Raw genomic sequence first — 18,975 nt, 5'->3', positions numbered from 1 at the left:
TATGGGAGCTTACGTGACATGTAACTTTTGAAAACAAGACATATCAGTCCTCCGACACCAAAACGATGCCGTTTCACCAAGAACATATTAGTCCTCTGACACCAAAACGTCGCCGCTTCACCAAGGACCCTCCAGACACACTTTAATCCTTTATGCAATACTCATAACACCCATTTAACATGCTCCCTCAAAGTCCCATGAATCTGCAACTACAAAACTGTGAAGCATGAGGGAAGACCACATCTTCAAGCTTCATTATCTCCTCAGTCAGTAAAGAAGATCAATTACAAGTTATTTAAGCAACAAAATAACAATGGCACACTAATGAATCATGTATTTCAATAAAATGTAATACTAGAATCTAACAGCAACTACATTCATTATAGCTCCCAGAAAAATCAAAGCCCAAAAAATGAAGAGCAAGTGATTCCAAACCTGCTCTATATCCCTCTCAACAGGACCAGCTTTCTGAGGATCAGCCATTCAAGTTGCAATAACATGTGCTTCCAAGGAATGAATCCAATACCCATTTGAGCAACACCTCAAAACAAAACAAACAACACCGTAAACTAACCTCGAGTCTATCCCCATGAAAAACTCCAATTCAATTCAACTCAGCACTTCCAAACCCTCAAGCAAACAAAACAAAAACCCTCGAATTTTCCTTTTCTTTCTCGTCTGGCGAAATGGGTGCAGTGCTTGAAATGCAGAACAAAACGATGACGTAACGGGAATCAGAGCCAGCAGCATTGCAAGGAATCCCAGGGTTTCTCGAAGACCGAGCCATTTCTCGAGGATTACGACAGGGGGCGGAGAGAGGAGGAGCTTGTTGAGAAGTACGAGGAGGAAGGTTCTGGTTCCTGAGAGGGAAAGGAAGCTAGGGATTGCGATGGTGTGCTTCAACAACGGCGTTGCGGAGGACAATGAGAAGGAGAGCCTGTCGAGGGCGGATGTGTCGATGCGAACATGGGCGAGGCTGGCGGCAACGGCAGAGATGGTGGAGGAGAAGGAGGACCCATTGCCGCCGAGTGTAACGGTACAGAGCTTAGCCATCAATGGCGGAGGGTGAAACTAGTTGAGACTTGAAACAACGGAAGCAGGGTTTTTTTACCATAACCTAATCAATTTTCTAACTTAGATATGAGTGTTATGGGTTTTGCATAAGGGGATTAAAGTATGTCTGGAGGATTCTTGGTGAAGCGGTGTCGTTTTGGTGTCGGAGGATTAATATGTCCTATTTTTAAAAGCTACATGCCACGTAGGTTCCCATAAAGGACAGGTTAGCGCCACGGGAGTCACGTCAGACTTTTTCGTCAGATCTAACAGAATCATTTCAACGAAAGGATAACTTTGTCCACATTTTAGAGCGATCAAAAACATAAATATATTTTTCAATCATTAAAGACAAAAATATCTAGAAAAAAAGGTCACGACATATTTATCATTTTTTCTATTTTTAAACAAGTTGATTATGAGGGGGAGGTTTTTTTTCTTTCCTTTTTTACACACCCCAAACCCTATCCCTGTTCCCAGAATCCCTCCTCCGTCATTTTTTTATTCATTCGGTCTTCACTCCCTCACTCTTCTCTCGTCTCGCAACCGACTGCCCATCACGTCTTCCGCCACATCCAACTTCTCTACCGCCGGCGGCTATCGGCGGTGACGACACTTTCTTCCTGCTCTTCTGCTCTGCCTTTACCTTTTGTCCTTCTGCTTCTGCGCCTAAGGTATTTATTTATTTAATTTTTTTTTCTTTCTGCTGCAATTTGATATTGCTGCTGTTGCTACCATGTCTTGGATGATTCAGTTTCTGTTGTTGTTTGTTCAATTTTGTTGCTGCAAACCATAATTCATTTTTTGGTTATATCAATTTTCTTGTTGTTGAAAGTCCCATTTCTACTTGGCAATATCAATCTTCTTCTTCTTGTTTCTTGGACTGGAATATTTGTGTTATTTTATTTTCAGATGATGAAATGATGAACACTTTAGACTTGATTTAGGTTAAAATTGGTGTTCTTCTTTGTGTGAAATTATATACACTTCCTTTTAAAGAATTTGGTAACTCGTACCCATAGTTGTTTTGGTATCATATCACTATACATATCCTTGTAAGAGTTTGATTTGAAAAAATGCGTTAACAAAGAAACTAGAACTCTGGAATTGTTAGTTAGACATCGAGACCCATAATTATAGTTTTTTTTGTTATTTTGTTTTTGTTTACATGGCTCAAACTTGAGGTGAGATCGTTCTTAACTTTGGGGACCTTACTTGGATAGCAGTAGAGTGAACTTTTTCCCCTCTATTTTAAAATTTGAAGGAGGACCTTCTTTTTGAGAATTTTGTTAATAAATCCTTCTTTATGCAAAGTGCGAGGTTGTAGTGAAAATAATTTTCTTTTTAGTTAAAAGATTTCCCTCAGGTTCAGCATGCATCTTATATGATTTTCCTCCCTTTCCCTCGAAGTCTTTGTCATGTTAATCATCTATAACGTTGGATGATTCTCTGATTTTATAAAATTAGCATTATGCTACCTGGTTGTCGGTTTAGCAGTCAATTTAATTGACTAAATACAACATAGACATGAGAGCCATATAAGCAGCAACTTTATATTTTGCATTCATCTTTTAAGTCATGTTTTTCATGTGACAATCATGGAAGAGATCAATGAATTATTAATGGCTTCATATGGAATTTTCTGCCTGGCATTTGGTTGAACAAAATTTGCAAACAGATGCATATATGAGGTGGCTGTTTTAATAAAAAATAAAAAATAAAAAATAAAAAATAAAAAATAAAAAATAAAAATATTTCTTATTATAATCATGACTTCCTTTTGTTTTTCAGGATATTGTATAATTTGGTTCAAGATTTTAGCCTGTTGGCATTTCCCTTATTCTCATTACTCACTTAGGGAACGTGATCATTACTTCTATAATTTATTTGCATCATACATGATGAGCAGATCTGTTCGTTTAAAGGAGAAGAATGGAGAAAATAATACATTTTCTATGAATAATTGTGATGATGAGAGTGCAGCCCGTACAAGGCCGTTTAGTTTTGAGGAGATCATGCATAGAAGAAGAAACAAAGAATTGCTTGAAAATGTGAAAGTCCCATTCAAGGAAGCATGGAATAAATCACCAAGAAGTTCTACAAACAAAATACCTGATCATATTGAATCTATGAGTTATAAACATGATAGAAGTCCACCCTATAGCAGGCAAAAACATGTTTCTGAGGAAATAGTAAATGCAACTTCTAGAAAGAACATTAAGAGCACTATTGCAAAGGAAGACGATTTAACTGGAGGGAAAGATAGCGAAAAGTATATTCCAAAAGTCAAATCAAGTGTTGGATCTCGTGACATTGGCAAGATAACTAAAGAAAAGTCTGGTAAAGAGATGGCAGGATTGAGTAAAAATGGCTATGAAGATGGGATTAAGCATCAAAGAGACCCGGTTAATAAGGATAGACATGCAGAAACAATTAAATCAAGATCTGAAAGGAAAACAAAGAAAAATGATCACACTGGAGATTTTGAGAATATTAATGAGTATCATTTTGAAAGAAAGCATGACAAAAGTAGAAATGGTAGGGAGAAATCAAGAAAACATTTGATTAATGATTCTGACAAATTAGCTGAAAAGAAGCATCAAAGAGATTTGGATAAGGGTAGGCATGGAGAGGGTAAAGGAAAACATGATAGAGAAGCCAAGAGAAAATACCAAAATCTAGATGATAAATCCCTTGACAGGGATGCAATGGTGAAACAAGATCTTGGCAAACATCATAACCAATGGATTCAAGAGAGGAAACAAAGATGGGAAAATGTGTCACATCATGAAGAATCAACCGTAAAGAGGAGACGATCAAGAAGTCAAGAACATGATAACAAAAGAAGAAGAAGAAGATCCCCATCCTTTTCACCAAGGTCAGCAAAACATACCTATCATGATGAAGAACGGAAAGAGTTGCCAATGCTTTCTCTGAAAGATAGCTCTAGGAAAAAGCATTCTGATGTTTATAGAGATAGAGCATCAACTAACGGCTCAAGTAGTCATAACCATCGGCATGGTGCGTCAACAAGTGGACTTGGTGGCTATTCACCAAGGAAGAGGAAAAGTGAAGCTGCTGCTAAGACTCCGTCACCATCTAAGCATTCAACAGAGAAGAAACGGGCAGGATGGGATCTTACCCCTGGTGGGGCAGATAATTCTCCTCAAGCTTTTGTTTCTTCTAGTTTTCAGTTATCGAACCATGCCATGTTATCAAACATACAGAGCATGGCTACTTCTGTTGATCCGACTGTTGTCAAGCCTTTGGCAATGATTCTGAATGATGTATCAATAGGGAAGAATGCCCACATTGATCCTGTCCAATTGACACAAGCTACCCGACCTATGAGAAGGCTTTATCTTGAGAATGTACCAACTTCAGTCACCGAGAAAGCTGTGATGGATAGTTTCAATAACCTCTTGCTCTCTTCAGGTGTTAATCATATCGTGCAGGCCCAACCATGTATCAGCTGCATTGTGAGTTTACAGTGCAAAACGTGAAAACTAATGCCCTCCCTCCCCCATAATGAAGCAGTTGTTTTGAGTTTGTTCTTGCATTTGTTCCTTGCAGTTGCATAAAGATAAAGGCCAAGCAGTTGTAGAGTTCCTGACGGCTGAGGATGCCTCAAGTGCTCTTTCTTTTGATGGTAGTACACTTTTCGGCTGCAGCATGAAAATTAGACGGCCCAAAGATTATGTTGAAGTTACAGTAAGAATGAAAATCTTTTCCTTACCTTATTCTTCAATCTACATACCTATTCATATTCATATACTAGCTAGTTTTGGTAAATGTATGGTGTTTTAATCTTCTTGAATTTGAATTTTTTAATTGATATTTACGTTCTAGTATGTTATCAACCAAAGTCTAGTATATTTTTCTTAAAGAACTGCAAACTCGTATAGTTCAAAGTTGTATTACCACCTATGTTGCTCACTTGTTTGTGTATACCTGTTTGAAGTTGGCAAATTTCTGGTCGTTATTGAAAATTGGTTTGCTTAATCTTGCTGTGATAATAATGAAACTTCAACATTACATTGCTGAATTACATTATATCAGTAGGATTTGTTAATCTTATGAGTTGACCAATTTTTGAAATTTGTGACTAGGACATGACTTGTTTAATCTTGGTGACTTAATGTAAAAAAAAAAAAATCTCATCCAATGTATAAGGGAAGTAGAACATTTGCACAATAATTTGTCTTAATTTATTTTTTCATGTATTTGCTGAAGTTTTCTATAGGAATGTAAATTGTATGGTAATCATGGATGCTAATTTCGTTGGAACTGCATTGTACAGTGTACACCTATGATGGATAATGGATTTTGGAGGATTCAAATTCATAGCATGAATTTCTTTGAGAAAGCTTTGTGTTTCTGTTTCAAAGTCATTGAAATTTTTATGGTTAACATTGACATTTGGATGTTGACCAGATTGAACACTAAAAAACATGTTTTAGAAGTTCATTGAAAAGTGTGTTATAACAACTGAATTTCGTATCCAAAGGTTCCAGCTTCTTAGCTATTTAATCATTGCCTTTTATGATATGTAAGATTAACAAATTTGTTCTAGAGTTGGGAACTCATTATTTCTTTTCCTTTTTCTCAAACTTGAAGATCTACAGAAGAAACTTGACATATTTCATGCATTGTGAGTTTGTGACTTCTCATACATGATATTTAAGAATCCTTGATTCCTTGGATAGTACATTGTAACTTTTCATTTTGCTTGAATGTATCTTTTATTTAAAATTAATGAGTTTTTCATTGTTTGTTACCAAAATATACTTTAATCAGTTAGGGTGTATTTAAAGAAGCATAGATTCATTGTGTTAATTTCTTTCAGAATGCTGCTCTACTATTCTTATGAGATATAGTCCAAAATTTTCTGGTTTTGTAAATTTCATGATTTAATTTGTTTGAAGGTTATGAGCTATCTCAGATTATATAATTGGTGCCACCTATTTTGATTTCAAGTTAGTGTGTCTTAGATATATTAGATTAGAAAAATCACAATGTTAGTGTTAGTTTGGAGTGACTTATTTGAGTGAAAAAAGTACTTTTAATAAAAAATAATGTATTTTTGTTAAGTTTTAAACTCGTTTGAATACATCTTTTAAGAAAAGTACTTTTATTAAAAAAAGCAGAAGTAAAGGACGTTTTTAATATTTGAAAACTCTTTCTAAAAGGTCTATCCAAATGTGAACTAGCTTTTCTCTATTAAAAAAAGATTTGTTTAAAAAAGAAAAAAAAAAGATAAGTACTTTTTTAAAAAGCCAATCTAAACTAACCCTTAATCCTATTGTGGACTTGAAGGCCTTGCAATCATAATAATGGCAATGGAGACACTTTTACTAAAAAAATTTGAAGAGATGTAGAAATTGTATTGGTTATTGCATATACACAAATATATTCATGTTAATCTTGTATAGTCAGTTAATCACCCATTATCTGACTAGTCAGGAACTTCTTTTTTAAAGTATCCTTTCGTTGGTGTTGTGTCTATGAGACTGACGAAACTCCGAGGGTTAAATTTGGCTTGGCGAAATGGGTGAAGAATGGGACTAGTGAGGTGAGGAAAAGGACTGCTGAAGGAAATAGGATCCTTAGTGAGCATACTAGCTAGGCAAGGTGGCAAGAGATAGGATAGGAGAGTGAATTTGTGGAAGAATAATTATTCTGTTAGGCAGCAATCATAATAATGGCAATGGAGACACTTTTACTAAAAAAATTTGAAGAGATGTAGAAATTGTATTGGTTATTGCATATACACAAATAGGATAGACAGAATAGGATGGGTAGACAGAATATTGGGGTAGCATTGAAGGTCTGAGCACCTCAAAGTGCTTAGGGTTTATCTTTTTTCCCTTTATACATTCCTTATACAAGCAGCAAATCCCTATGGGTTTTAAAAATATGCAGTTTGATGAATTTGCAAGTTTCTTCTTCAATCTTTATTGTCCTATTACTCGATTTCTGAGCCTATTTTCTGTCAATAAGAAATAGGTTACTTGCCTACTGGGCATGTAAAAATTGCTCATCTTGATTTTTGCGTATACTTGATCTAGGCTGCAAGTTTACTGTGAGAATTAAGTTTGGGTTTGGTATTATATATTTTCTTGTCCATATAGAGTATTTTAGATGAAATGAAAAGATCTAAACAAAGTTTACAATTTTCATTGACCTAAAAGAGGTCCGTGCCTCTGGTCGGGTGTGAAGGAAGGAGGGCATGTTGTGTATATTTGGGTCATACAGGATATGGATAATGCAGTCAAAAAGCTAAGATAGGAAATTGTGTTGGGCCGTGAATGACAATTACATCGCTATAACTAAATGGTTTCACCATGAGCCATTACAAATTGAATTAGCTGTCAGTGCCTTTATGAATACATATTGCAAATAATAGTCATAGTTGGAGATTCAAGGGATGATATGTATTATAAACTAGTTATGACTAGAAGCCCCTTGACAAGAATTTCATGCTATATGGTTTTGATTTGACAGTATAAAATGAAGTAGAAGTAAATGTAATATGTGGTTGGAAGGTTCAAGACATGCTTGCAATGACTTAGAGGTGAAAATTGGAAAAGGATGTAGAATTATAGGTAGATGTAGGTATTTTAATTGTGTTATGCAAATTGATAAAAATTATAGGAGTTGTGATTCATAGCATTTGAGCAAGTGGATGAAAAGAAGGAAAGCTTGAAGAGTTATTTGTGATTAAAAGGCACCTCTCAAGCTGAACGTAAGTTTCATTGGTAATTGATATAAAGTCGTGATACTGACAAGGAGGCTCAGCTGCAACTTTTCTGACTGGTACTTGTAAATGGGATGCTTAGATTCGATGCGCCTTGGTGATCAAGACGTAAAGGATTTATAGTGGGCAGTCTGCAGATCTGGTGAATAAATACTGCTCGGTGGCTAATCATGAAGGAGACACTGTGATACTTGGATCATTAACAATGCTTGGTTATGAGTTGGTATTCAATGGGAGAGGCCCTTCAGCCTTTGTTAGAGGCAGATCAGATAGGGTCGGAGGCCTGTCTGATTGAGCCCTAATCAGGAAAGTTGATTAGACAGATAATAACCCACTAACTAGAGGCAGAGGTACACAAAGAAGTTCTAGATGACAAAGTTCAAAAGTCTGTTTGTCAGTTTTACTGATGATGGTTTACTGGACAATATGTTATTATTTTTGCTGTTAGGAATCATTTTAAGTAAGAAACCCCAATCTTCCTATCAGACTGTTTTTGCTCACTGAGATACTAATAAAAATGAATCGAGATGTGCGATACTACTACTTTGGTTGTGAATGAAGCAATTTGGTATCAGAATTCTAAATAATTATGTTTGTAGAACCTAAGAACAATGTATTTAACCTAACAGTCATACATCAAACGCTTGAAAGAATCACAGTCAGAAGATACTAGTCCATCTTCCAAGGCTTAACCTTTTGAATTTGTCTTGTGTTCACCCTTGACAATTTAAGTCTCAACTCTCAACCTTATTTAGCTTTGAGGGCTCAAATTTAGTCCCCAGGGGTATACTTGTAAGGATGTCTTTATGAATGTATAATTTTGATTTCTTATATATTTGGCCATAGGTTTTGTGGACTTTTAAGTTTGAAAATGAGTTCATAATGCATAACCAAATGCTAGAAACTGTCTGTAGCTTCAAGAGTGTGATCTTGTTACATTTTATGAGATATTTTCTGACGTTAGTATTGGAATCTTTTAAATAGGATGTTTATATGGGGTATACCGTAATACACATTCTGGATGGTGACGAAGCAGACTCCTAGTTAAGAAGACTTCCTGGTGTATTGACAAGTTTAATTCATTACCAGGATTTAGCTGGCCAATGTTTCAGGGTTATTATTCTAGGCTGCTCTGAGAATGCTATTTATGTTCTGATGCTTTGTTTGTTATATCGAGTTCAGCATGTAAGTGCTATGGGCTGCAAGTTATTTGTGTTTCATATGCCACTTTTGTTCCGGTGTCTGCTTTACCCGAGTTTCTACATTTCTTCCGTGTTGTATGCTGACATGTCATCCTTAATTAAGTTAATGAGGATCAGCTTTCCTGAGGAAAGAAAATTGATGAGATGCATTAGGCTCAATTTCTGCTTCCCCTTTATCTATTATTTTATCTGCATGGGAACTTTTAACTTGACATTATGTAAGGACTCCACTCAAGCATGGTTAATTTGTAAGTTGTCCCCACAAATTTATGATATGCTCTTAAGAAAATGATAGCTTCCTAAAAATTCCTCTAGTATTTCTTCCTTGCATGGCATCCGTTGTGATGCAATATATTGCTTTGTAACTTCTCTGAAGGGTGATTTTGTCTGATAGTTATTCTATTCATTTTTCTTATGCTCACAAGATGATTTGGTATGATGGCAGAGAAAGTATGTTCTACAACAGGAGTTGTAGTGTATGCTTATGCCAAAAGAATGAGATCCTTTTGGTTTGGATGGTTCAGACTTCAGAAGGTCACAGTTCTGTGTCTCAGTTGTGCAGTGCATCTTGTCCTTATAGATTGGGATATTGAAATGTTGGGAGCATTTTTAGTTTCCACTAAGTGCTATTGTTTGATAGTATCTAATTTAACTATATATGGTGTTAAATGTTTGGTTCATGGTAACACTGTCCTTTATTGCCGAGAAACAACAAAGGAATTATCATGTTCTTTTTCCAGTAGCATCTGATCTCAGTGAATCTCAGGGAACTTCTGCATAGTATTCTAGCCTCTCAGAAGTCATTTTTTGTATTGGTTTTTATGTTTTATAGGAAAATGATTGTACGTGTACATGAAGCAACTTGAGAAAGGCTTAATATAAATGACATAAATATGAAATGAAAGTTCTTGGCTTTTTGTTGGTTCTAATCTAGTTAGAGGATGTTGATGGGATCTTGTATTTGATGGCAAATCTTTTCTGTGTATAATTCTTTGTTTGTTAAGTTACTTTTGTTTAGGGATTTTAATTCTATTAGTCTTTGTTACTTCTAATGCTGTGGCAGTGCTTTGCAATTCTAAGGTATATTGTGGTTATCATCCGTGTAGCAGGTTTTCAGACAATTGCTATTTTCATGCAGACTGGTGAACCAGAGAGATCAGATGATACTGCTTTCGCAACAAGTGATGTAGTGATTGATTCACCCAACAAGGTGCACATACAAAACAATCTAATATAGAACTGATTTTATGTTCCGGAAAATTTCTTGGTTTCACCACAAATATCATTACATTTTAGCCTAGGTTCAAATCTGACTTGATTGACTTAGCCATCACAAGTTAATTCCGGCTTTTGACTTTAAATTTGGACATGCATCCATTCATATTTTTTAATCCTTGTACCTTTTTTGAATTAATTTTTATTACCTATGTGTGCTCTGCTGCATTTTGTCAGTCAATAGTCCGTCTCGTGACTGTGATCTCTTTTTTTTCCCTTGGAATTCTTGCAGATCTTCGTAGGTGGAATTTCAAGTCAAGTTTCTTCAGAGATGGTAAGTAGTTGGAAAGGAAAATCTTGTTTCTTTTTCATATTTTAACCCTTAGAGGTAAAGGTTATGGTTTGCACACCTTGTAGTAACCCAATCTGCTTACTTTTTGGTTCTTGTCAGTTGTGACTAAGACTTGTTTTATTTATATCTATTAATAGAGTGAGCTGAGTGAAGAATCCAGAAGAGTTTAGAAGCTGTTAGAGCAGTTATAGGAATTGCCAGCTAGGATAGATTCCCAAACAGCCCCTAACTTAGGTATGTAAAGACCCTTCTACCCCCTTCAACAAGTGTGCTGAACACTCCTCTCACTTATGAATATATGTACTGGTTCGGTTCTCTCATAAGAATAGATTCTCTGAATTCTCAAACTATTATGGAATCAAGAGGAGCTGATTGCAAAAGCATGGATCCTCCTCCATCACCTCCGCCCATGAACCTGCTAGCGTTGGTTGATCCTCCTCCTCCGCCTCTGCCTCCTCTTCCCAATCTGTCTCTCTGACTTTATAATCGGTGCCAAGTTCTCTCTGCGATTAAGAGCAATTGTCACTCCAGCTTCATCAATCAGTGTGCTATTTAGTCTTCAAAATTTGCTTTGCCAGAAGATTCTCTCAACAATTCCATCTCAAGTTCCTACGAACTCTGGAAGAGATGGATCAAACACTTCTCATGTGGATGATGTCGACAACGGAGTCTTCTCACACTGGTGGTTGATTGCGAATTTTCGTGGCAATTTGGGAGAAACTAGATCTCTATTTAGCGTCGCAAACAAGAGCGCACGTCCAGCAACTCAAAACTGAGTTGAGCACTATTGTAAAAACATCTAAATTGTTGAGTTTTCTTCTTCGAGTTCGAGCTCTCGTAAATGCTTTAACCTCTGTTGGAAGTCGTGTTTATAAAAAAGAACACATAGCTGTGATTCTTGCTGGACTCGGATCTGAGTATGATGTGTTTGTTACATCCATCAACACTAGATTTGAGCCTTACTTTGTTCCTTAGGTGGAAGCACACCTCACACCTCTATACCTCATGACTCATGAAGCTTGGACTGAAGCAAATGAAAAAATGTTCTCCACTCCAGACCTTCAAGCACATGTTGCAACTCAATCTCACCAGAGGAGGATGTGGTAGTCGTAGTACTAGTAGAGGTGGCAAGGGATGCGGTGGAGGACAAGCTAGTGGAAATTCCACTAGCTGCGTCACTCTAGCTTTAACTTCTGGCATGGGTTAGATCAAGATTTCTAACCTTCTCTCCTTCCACCTCCACCCTATGCAAATTTTATGTTCACCTCTCCTTATACACGGAACTACACATCGCATTACACTAATTACTTGCCACATCATAACCATGCATCATATCTAAATCATGCATTTGCATAATCATTTCTTCTCTCCAAGTCATTCCTACATAAATTCTCCTTAGGCCTACTCATTTCTCTGCTGCCATAACTCACTTGAGTCAGTTGCTGATTCGGCCTGATATGCTGATTCTAGAGTCACATCTCATGTTATTTCTGAATACCCCCAATCTGATGCATGCATCCCCATACCCTGGACCTGACCTCCTCCATGCTGGTAATGGACAAGGTCTGTCTATCTCCCAGATTGGAAATTCTAGTGTTTGCACACCTAAATATCCACTTAAATTGAATGTTACATGTACCACAAATCACTAAAAATCTAATTAGTGTTAGTAAATTCGCTTTGTACAATCATCGTTTCTTCAAATTCTGGCCTTATAACTGCTTGGTTAAATCACAGGCCACTAGGGATGTAATGCTCCATGGCAAGATTGGAAAGGACGACCTATATAGATTTGCAAACTTTAAGCTGCAACACCAGCAACAATTTCATGATTCAATAATTTTAGATTACCAAAAGCAGCATGATTTAATGTATTATAATCTGTTGCATATTCAAATAATTTGTCTTTGGCAGCATAGGCTGGTGCATGCTTCTCAAAATGTAGTTTGCCATATATTGAAAAATTATAAAATTCCATTTGTTTATACAAATGTTTCTGATACTTGCTCTGCTTTCTGTCTTTGCAAAGCACATCGTGTTCCGTCTTCCTTGTCCTTTACAGATTACAATACTCCCTTAGAACTCATCTGCACTGATCTTTGAGGTCCTTCCCCTGTTATCTCAAATAATGGCTACAAATACTACATAGCCTTTATAAATGCTCACTCTAGATTCACATGGACTTCTTTTTTGAAAACCAAATCTGTAGCTTTCCCTGCCTTCATGCAGTTTAAGGAGGCTGCTGAGTTGCAGTTTGGGAAGAAAATCAAAGCTATCCAATCAGTTTGGGGATGGGAATTTAGATTGTTGTCTACCTATTTTAGAAAAGAGGGCATCAATCACAGGTTGATCTACCCACACATGCATCATCTTAATGGCATAGTGGAAAGGAATCTAGGCATCTCATTGAGACTGTCCTCAACTCCTAGCTCTTCCTCCAAACTGCACTGCTATTGGCTGCAAGTGGGTATTTCAAGTGAAATAGAACACAGAATCCCAGATGGCGTCAACAAACTTAAGGCACGCCTTGTTTCCAAGGGTTTTCTACAAAGAGTTGCCCTAGATTACTCGGAAACCTTTTCCCCTATAGTGAAAAGAATTCTGCGGTACCTTGCTGCCACCCAGGAGAGCTTGGAGTTCTGCTCATACCAGCCCCTAAACCATGGAACTTGAATATGTGAGGGTACTGTGATGTTTGCTGGACTGCAGATTTGGATGACTGGTGGTCCGTATCAGGAGCCTGTGTCTACCTAATACCTAACCTCATTTTCCGGTGGTCCAGAAAACAGCCTACTGTTGATCGGTCAAGTATGGAGACAGAACATAGAAGTATGGTAGACCTCATCGGGTCCAAACTTTGCTCACTGAATTGTGAGGGTTCCTACTTCAAGATCAGTGGTGAACTGTGACAACTTGAGCGCCATAATGCTAGCTCACAACCCAGTTATATATAATAGAATGAAACATACGGAGTTGAATCTCTTCTTGGGAAGAGAAAGGGTTATGGAAGGAAAATTATTGGTTGCTCATATTCTCAGAACTGAGCAACTTGTTGACCAAGGAAGTCTCTAAAGCTAAATTCCTGAGTTTGAGAGAAAAGCTACTTGTAATAGAATTTTGAAGTTACAAAAACCCCGTTTCAGGGGACGTAATAGAGTGAGCTGAGTAAAGAATCTGGAAGAGTCTAGAAGCTGTTAGAGTCTAGAAGCTATTAGAGTAGTTATAGGAATTGCCAGCCAGGATAGATTCCCTAACGGCTCGAACTAGTGTTAAGACCCTTCTACCCCCTTCAACTAGTGTGCTGAACACTCTCTTCACTTACGTATATAAGTACTGCTTGAGTACTTCAATAAGAACAAATTCTGATTTCTCTCTCTCTCTCTCTCTCTCTGAATTCTCAAACTCTATTATCTATTATTGTCAGCTTATGGAGATTGCTGGTGCATTTGGATCTTTGAAGGCTTACCACTTTGAGACCGGGGACAACATTGGATCACATGCCTTTCTCGAGGTAAGGGTGCATTAATTTTCTTTTTTATTTACTAGTTGTCTTATTTTTGTGCAATGGTGGTTGTCCTATAGACAGAGTTCTTATTCTACTTCTGATGTGGTTGGCTCTTTGCCTCTTTGAAGCTTCTTTTGTTCCCCTAGTCAATAAAACTGTCCTTTTGAGAAACTATTCATGTAAATGTTTTTTTTATACTTATTTGCTTTTGCGTTACATCCATAAAGCCAATCACAAAGCCGTTTGGTTGAAGTTTTAGCTGTATATACACAAACTTGGCAGTTCGCATAAGTTTTGATTTTTGGTATCATATGGTGCTCTTTTTCATTAATTGACTTATCAGTTTGAGTTCATCCAAAGCCAATTGTTCTTTCTCCCCATATATATAACATCTCATCTGGAGCCAACCTCATTTTGTTGTTTAGATTTGTTTTGATGAGGCACTCCCCCCACCCGCCCATTCTGTAACGTCTTTTTTCATGAATTGATAATTTGTTTGTACAAACCGTTAGTACGTGGATCACTCTGTTACCATCAAAGCATGTGCGGGTCTGAATGGTATGAAACTAGGAGGTGGAGTGCTAACAGTTGTTCAGGCTATGCCTGATGCGTTGGCCATGGTAATTTCCTCACTCATCCTATTGCCTATTTCAAATTCTTTGATGTGATTCAGAAATTGCCTTTGAATTATATCCTTGCTCTTTGAAATGACTGAGATGAATGCTCACTAAGATGAAAATAATATAGGAAAATGGCGGGAAGCTACCATCTTATATCATTCCAGAGCATGCAAAGCCACTGCTTAGAAAGCCAACACAAGTTTTAAAGATTAAAAATGTGGTATGAAATTTTTTATTTAGTTTTCCTGAAGTTATTTTATTTTTATATAATTTGAGTACTCAATTTCCCAATTCCTTAAATTTAAGTGTCTTTGTTAGCTTCAATGCAAATCATACTACTTATATATATAGGTAAATTCTAGTATGCTTATGTTTATGGTGGCTATGCAAGTGTTATTAAAATTAAAGTCATATTTTTTTTTTTTACATTTTGGTAATCCTTTTTTTAGCTATACTTTTTAAAATGCGCTGCTAAAGAATAAAAAAATATTACTTAAATTTTAGCAACATTTTAAATATCATAGCCACTATCGCATAGGCATACTAGAATGACCCTATATATATATATATATATATATATATATATATATATATATATATATATAACTTCAAGGTGGTATAATAGCTTAAAATAGAGTAAACTATAAAAAATGCACCTGAAATATTCATATGTTGACAAATGGGATATCACTTTATTGCCATTTTCATGCATTGTTCATGACGCCCAAGCCATTTGAAGTTTTCCAAATTTAAAAATTCTGATCAAATATGGATGCATCATGCATGTCTGGTGCATGTGATATGAGTATCTTCAGTGCCAATGTCTTATAAGTGTGGGACATGGACACACCACACATCCACAATCTCTTAGGCTGTATTACAATTTTTTGTGGGTAGATGGGATTGATTTGCATGCTATGACTTCAATCCTTACTTCTTGATGTGTAGTAAAGCCCGAGTCCCAATTTTCTAGTGGTTAAATTTGACTTTTGATCAGAAGAATGGGGTGCAATATAGATCAAATTCTAGATCATTTGGACATAGAGGCATTGATACTATGCCATAAACTACTGCATGAAGCTTACTTTATTAGGTGGAGCCTTGTGAATAAATTCTATATTTTTAACCTATTAGGTTAAAAGTGTAAACCATCATTTAGCTCCCTCAAAGATTACGGAATTGATAATTTAAAATATATGCTCATAGTCCCCCAATGATGTAGATACATTGACAAAAAGCCCCAAAATGTTCTTGTATCTGCCTAGATTTTGGGGCATTTTGTCATTGTTCATTTTTGGAGGCTACACATGTATTTCAGCGTCATAATCTTTCACAGGCTAAATTGGTAGTTTACTCTGTTAAATTTTATTTTTTGGTCTGACACTCATTTTTTATATGTTTCATGTATAAAAAGAATGCTTCTGTCCAAGTATGTTCTTAATAGTCCCTACTATTCGTTGCTTTTATAACACTTACAGTAGTTATTAACAATTATGAGTATTGGAGCCAAATTGAAAATGAGTGTTACATATGGGGGACAAGAAGTATGCATAGTCGGTCCTTAACTGATTCAATTGTAATTTTGTTTCTGTACATATGGGGTCAGAAAGTATGCATATGGGGGATAATTATTTTCAATTTATTCCGTGCCTGTAGTAACTGTACACTGTACTCATGATATTTCATTGGTGTAAAAATTAAATTAGAAACTTTCAGTGTTGTGTATAAGAATATACCTCAAGTTATATTGGATATTTTGATGATTGCGTTCTTATACTGCTTATGCATTATGATTAGTTTGCAATGGAGTCCATTTCATCTCTTCCGGGCATGGCAGTTGAAGAAATTTTGGAGGATGTGCGATTGGAATGTGCAAGGTCTTTTAAGAACTTCACATTGTTTTTTTGTACTCTGGAATTGCTCATAATGTTAAAGGGGTTATAAACATTTACCGTATCAAGTAATTATTTTGCAGATTTGGGACTATTAAATCCCTTAATGTTGTCAAGCACACCGGTGAGATGAACTCCGAACCTAAATCAGAATCTGAAGTTAAAAACAAAGTGGACTTTGAAGAAGCTTTGGAAGACAGAATGTGTAATACTAATGACGAAGAACCTAGCTTTTCTGAAAGGGCGACTTTACTCGAGTCCAAAGGATCAAGTGGAATGGACTCCTATTATGAGAAAGAGCTGGAAGATAAAGTTGATGACAATTGCAGTGTTGGTTTAAATGATGATGCTTTTGATGATAAATCATGTCTAGAACAGTGTGAAAGTGATGTAACAGCTAAGGATACAGGGAATAAGAGCATACCCAGTAGTAATACTCAAGAATGTGCCGGTTACCTGGACACACCGGAAGATGGACCAAAATCACTTGATAATATGGTTGCTAACAATACTGGTTCAGAGGCCGAAACGAAGACTGTGGCTAGCATTGTTGATCCAAACAACAGTGTATGTGTGGTTCAGGAAAGCTCTCCCAAACATGATGAGGAAGATGATATTCACGACAGTGTATTTGAACAAGGTTCTGTTCTTGTTGAGTTCGGAAGGACTGAAGCATGTTGCTCAGTGGCACATTGTTTACATGGACGTCTCTTCGACGGCCGAACAGTTACAGTCGAGTATGTTTCTCTCAATCAATATAGGGCAAGGTTTAACAAATGAGCTTCCCAGGTAAATGGTAGTTAATGAATCTGATTGACTGAGGGAGTTTGCTATTATCATGAAATCTATTGGAACAGGGTTTTCGTATTCAAATTAACTCTGATGACATCTGGTATTTTTTTCCCATTGGGAGTTGGAAGAGGCTTTATTTAACAGTGCCAATTTGATAACAGAGCAGTAGCATGCATGAAGTTTCCAACCAAAGCTGTTGAATCAATTTGATAACATTCTTTGTATATGTTTCGTTACTAACTGTCTGTTGTATCGTAGTCAGATTGAAATGTGAGTTACCCTAATTATTAGGATATGGTCATGTTCTTTCATAATTTTTGTTACATATATATTAGGTTGCCCTTCTTTTGCTTTACCGTGTTACTTTTTTTTATCACGGCCTACGTATACTTTACGCTTTAGCTATTTAAGCAACCCAGTCAAGCAACTCCGGTAGCCCATTTTGGGTGTATTCGCTTGGTCCTGTGCAACCACCTTCCGGCGTGTGAAATTTCCACAAGGTTATGTCATTCACGCCAAGATCCTGTTATGTTACGTTTGGGTGTAATTCTGTTTTGATCCTTAAGATTTAAAGTGTCTTGTTTGAATCAAAAAAAAGTTTCAATTAGTTTCAGTATAGTTCTACCGTGAGGTCAAAGTTAAATAATTAATAGAATGTTTTACGTAACAGTAGTACAAGAAAAAAGTTAGTACAAGAAAAAAGTCGATAATCTGAAGAACAAGTACAAGTTCCAGGAACTAAGGAGAATGATAAATAAATGTATTGATGTATCCATTGTTGATTTTGTACCTCTGGAGTTTGTACTTGTATTTTAGATTATTGACTTTGTTCTTACACCGTTGTCACGTAGGATATTCCGTTAATTATTTAACTTTGACTTCACGGTAAGACTACATTGAATTTAAATGAAATTTTTTTGGATTTAAATAGGACACTTTAAACTTTAAGGATCAAAATAGAATTACGTCCAAATATAGGACCAATTTATAGGGCTGCACACGGATTGGATCGGATCGGATATAGCCTAAAAAATTCTATCCGATCCGCACTGTATTCATCGGATCGGATCGAGCATTTTTCAGGCCATATCCAATCCGATCCGCATATTTACGTATCGGATCGGATCGGATCAGGTATATCCGCATAATTAAAAAAAAAAAAACTATTTTAAGATTCTATTTGGCTATTTTTACAAAAAGATATCCATAAAATTCATTTTTCACCTGTTTGAACCTATTTACTCCTAAAATATTATCAATAAAAGTTCTCTTGAATAACAAAAAAAATAATAACACAAGATTTAAATTTAATTATTCTAAGTTGAAGTACAACATAAAAAATTAAAACAAGATATCATAAAACTCATAAAACAACACACTAAAATTCATATCACATGAGGGTTTACTTTTATCACATGAGGGTTTACTTTTTTAAACTATGCTATTTATATGAGACTTGCGGATATGCGGATCGGATCCGCGGATATGCGGATTTGCAGATCGGATCCGCGGATATCACTACTAAATCTGCAATCCGATCCTACCATAGTGCGATCGAATAATATCCGCAAAATTCGGATCGGATGT

General features: G+C 36.3%; 1 protein-coding gene across 2 annotated transcripts; it reads left to right on the top strand.

Moving 5' to 3' along the window:
- The first annotated feature begins 1,475 nt into the window (after window positions 1-1,475).
- LOC107625297 (RNA-binding (RRM/RBD/RNP motifs) family protein) lies at window positions 1,476-17,743 on the top strand. Of its 2 annotated transcripts, none has more exons than XM_088505949.1 (10): window positions 1,476-1,727; window positions 2,845-4,532; window positions 4,627-4,764; window positions 10,151-10,222; window positions 10,520-10,561; window positions 14,004-14,090; window positions 14,597-14,704; window positions 14,832-14,924; window positions 16,502-16,581; window positions 16,680-17,743. In XM_088505949.1, exons 2-10 carry the CDS (start codon window positions 2,952-2,954, stop codon window positions 17,374-17,376), a joined length of 2,898 nt encoding a protein of 965 aa, XP_088362075.1. In that variant the 5' UTR covers window positions 1,476-1,727; window positions 2,845-2,951; the 3' UTR covers window positions 17,377-17,743. The 2 variants fall into 2 exon arrangements, with proteins under 2 accessions (XP_088362075.1, XP_016183389.1); XM_016327903.3 differs by having other exon boundaries at window positions 1,516-1,727; window positions 2,963-4,532.
- Window positions 17,744-18,975: the final 1,232 nt, after the last annotated feature.

This window comes from Arachis ipaensis, chromosome B2, assembly GCF_059453495.1.
Source record: "Arachis ipaensis isolate K30076 ecotype BB chromosome B2, ASM5945349v1, whole genome shotgun sequence".
NCBI lineage: Eukaryota > Viridiplantae > Streptophyta > Magnoliopsida > Fabales > Fabaceae > Arachis > Arachis ipaensis.
This window is presented reverse-complemented; position numbering and strand designations above follow the sequence as displayed.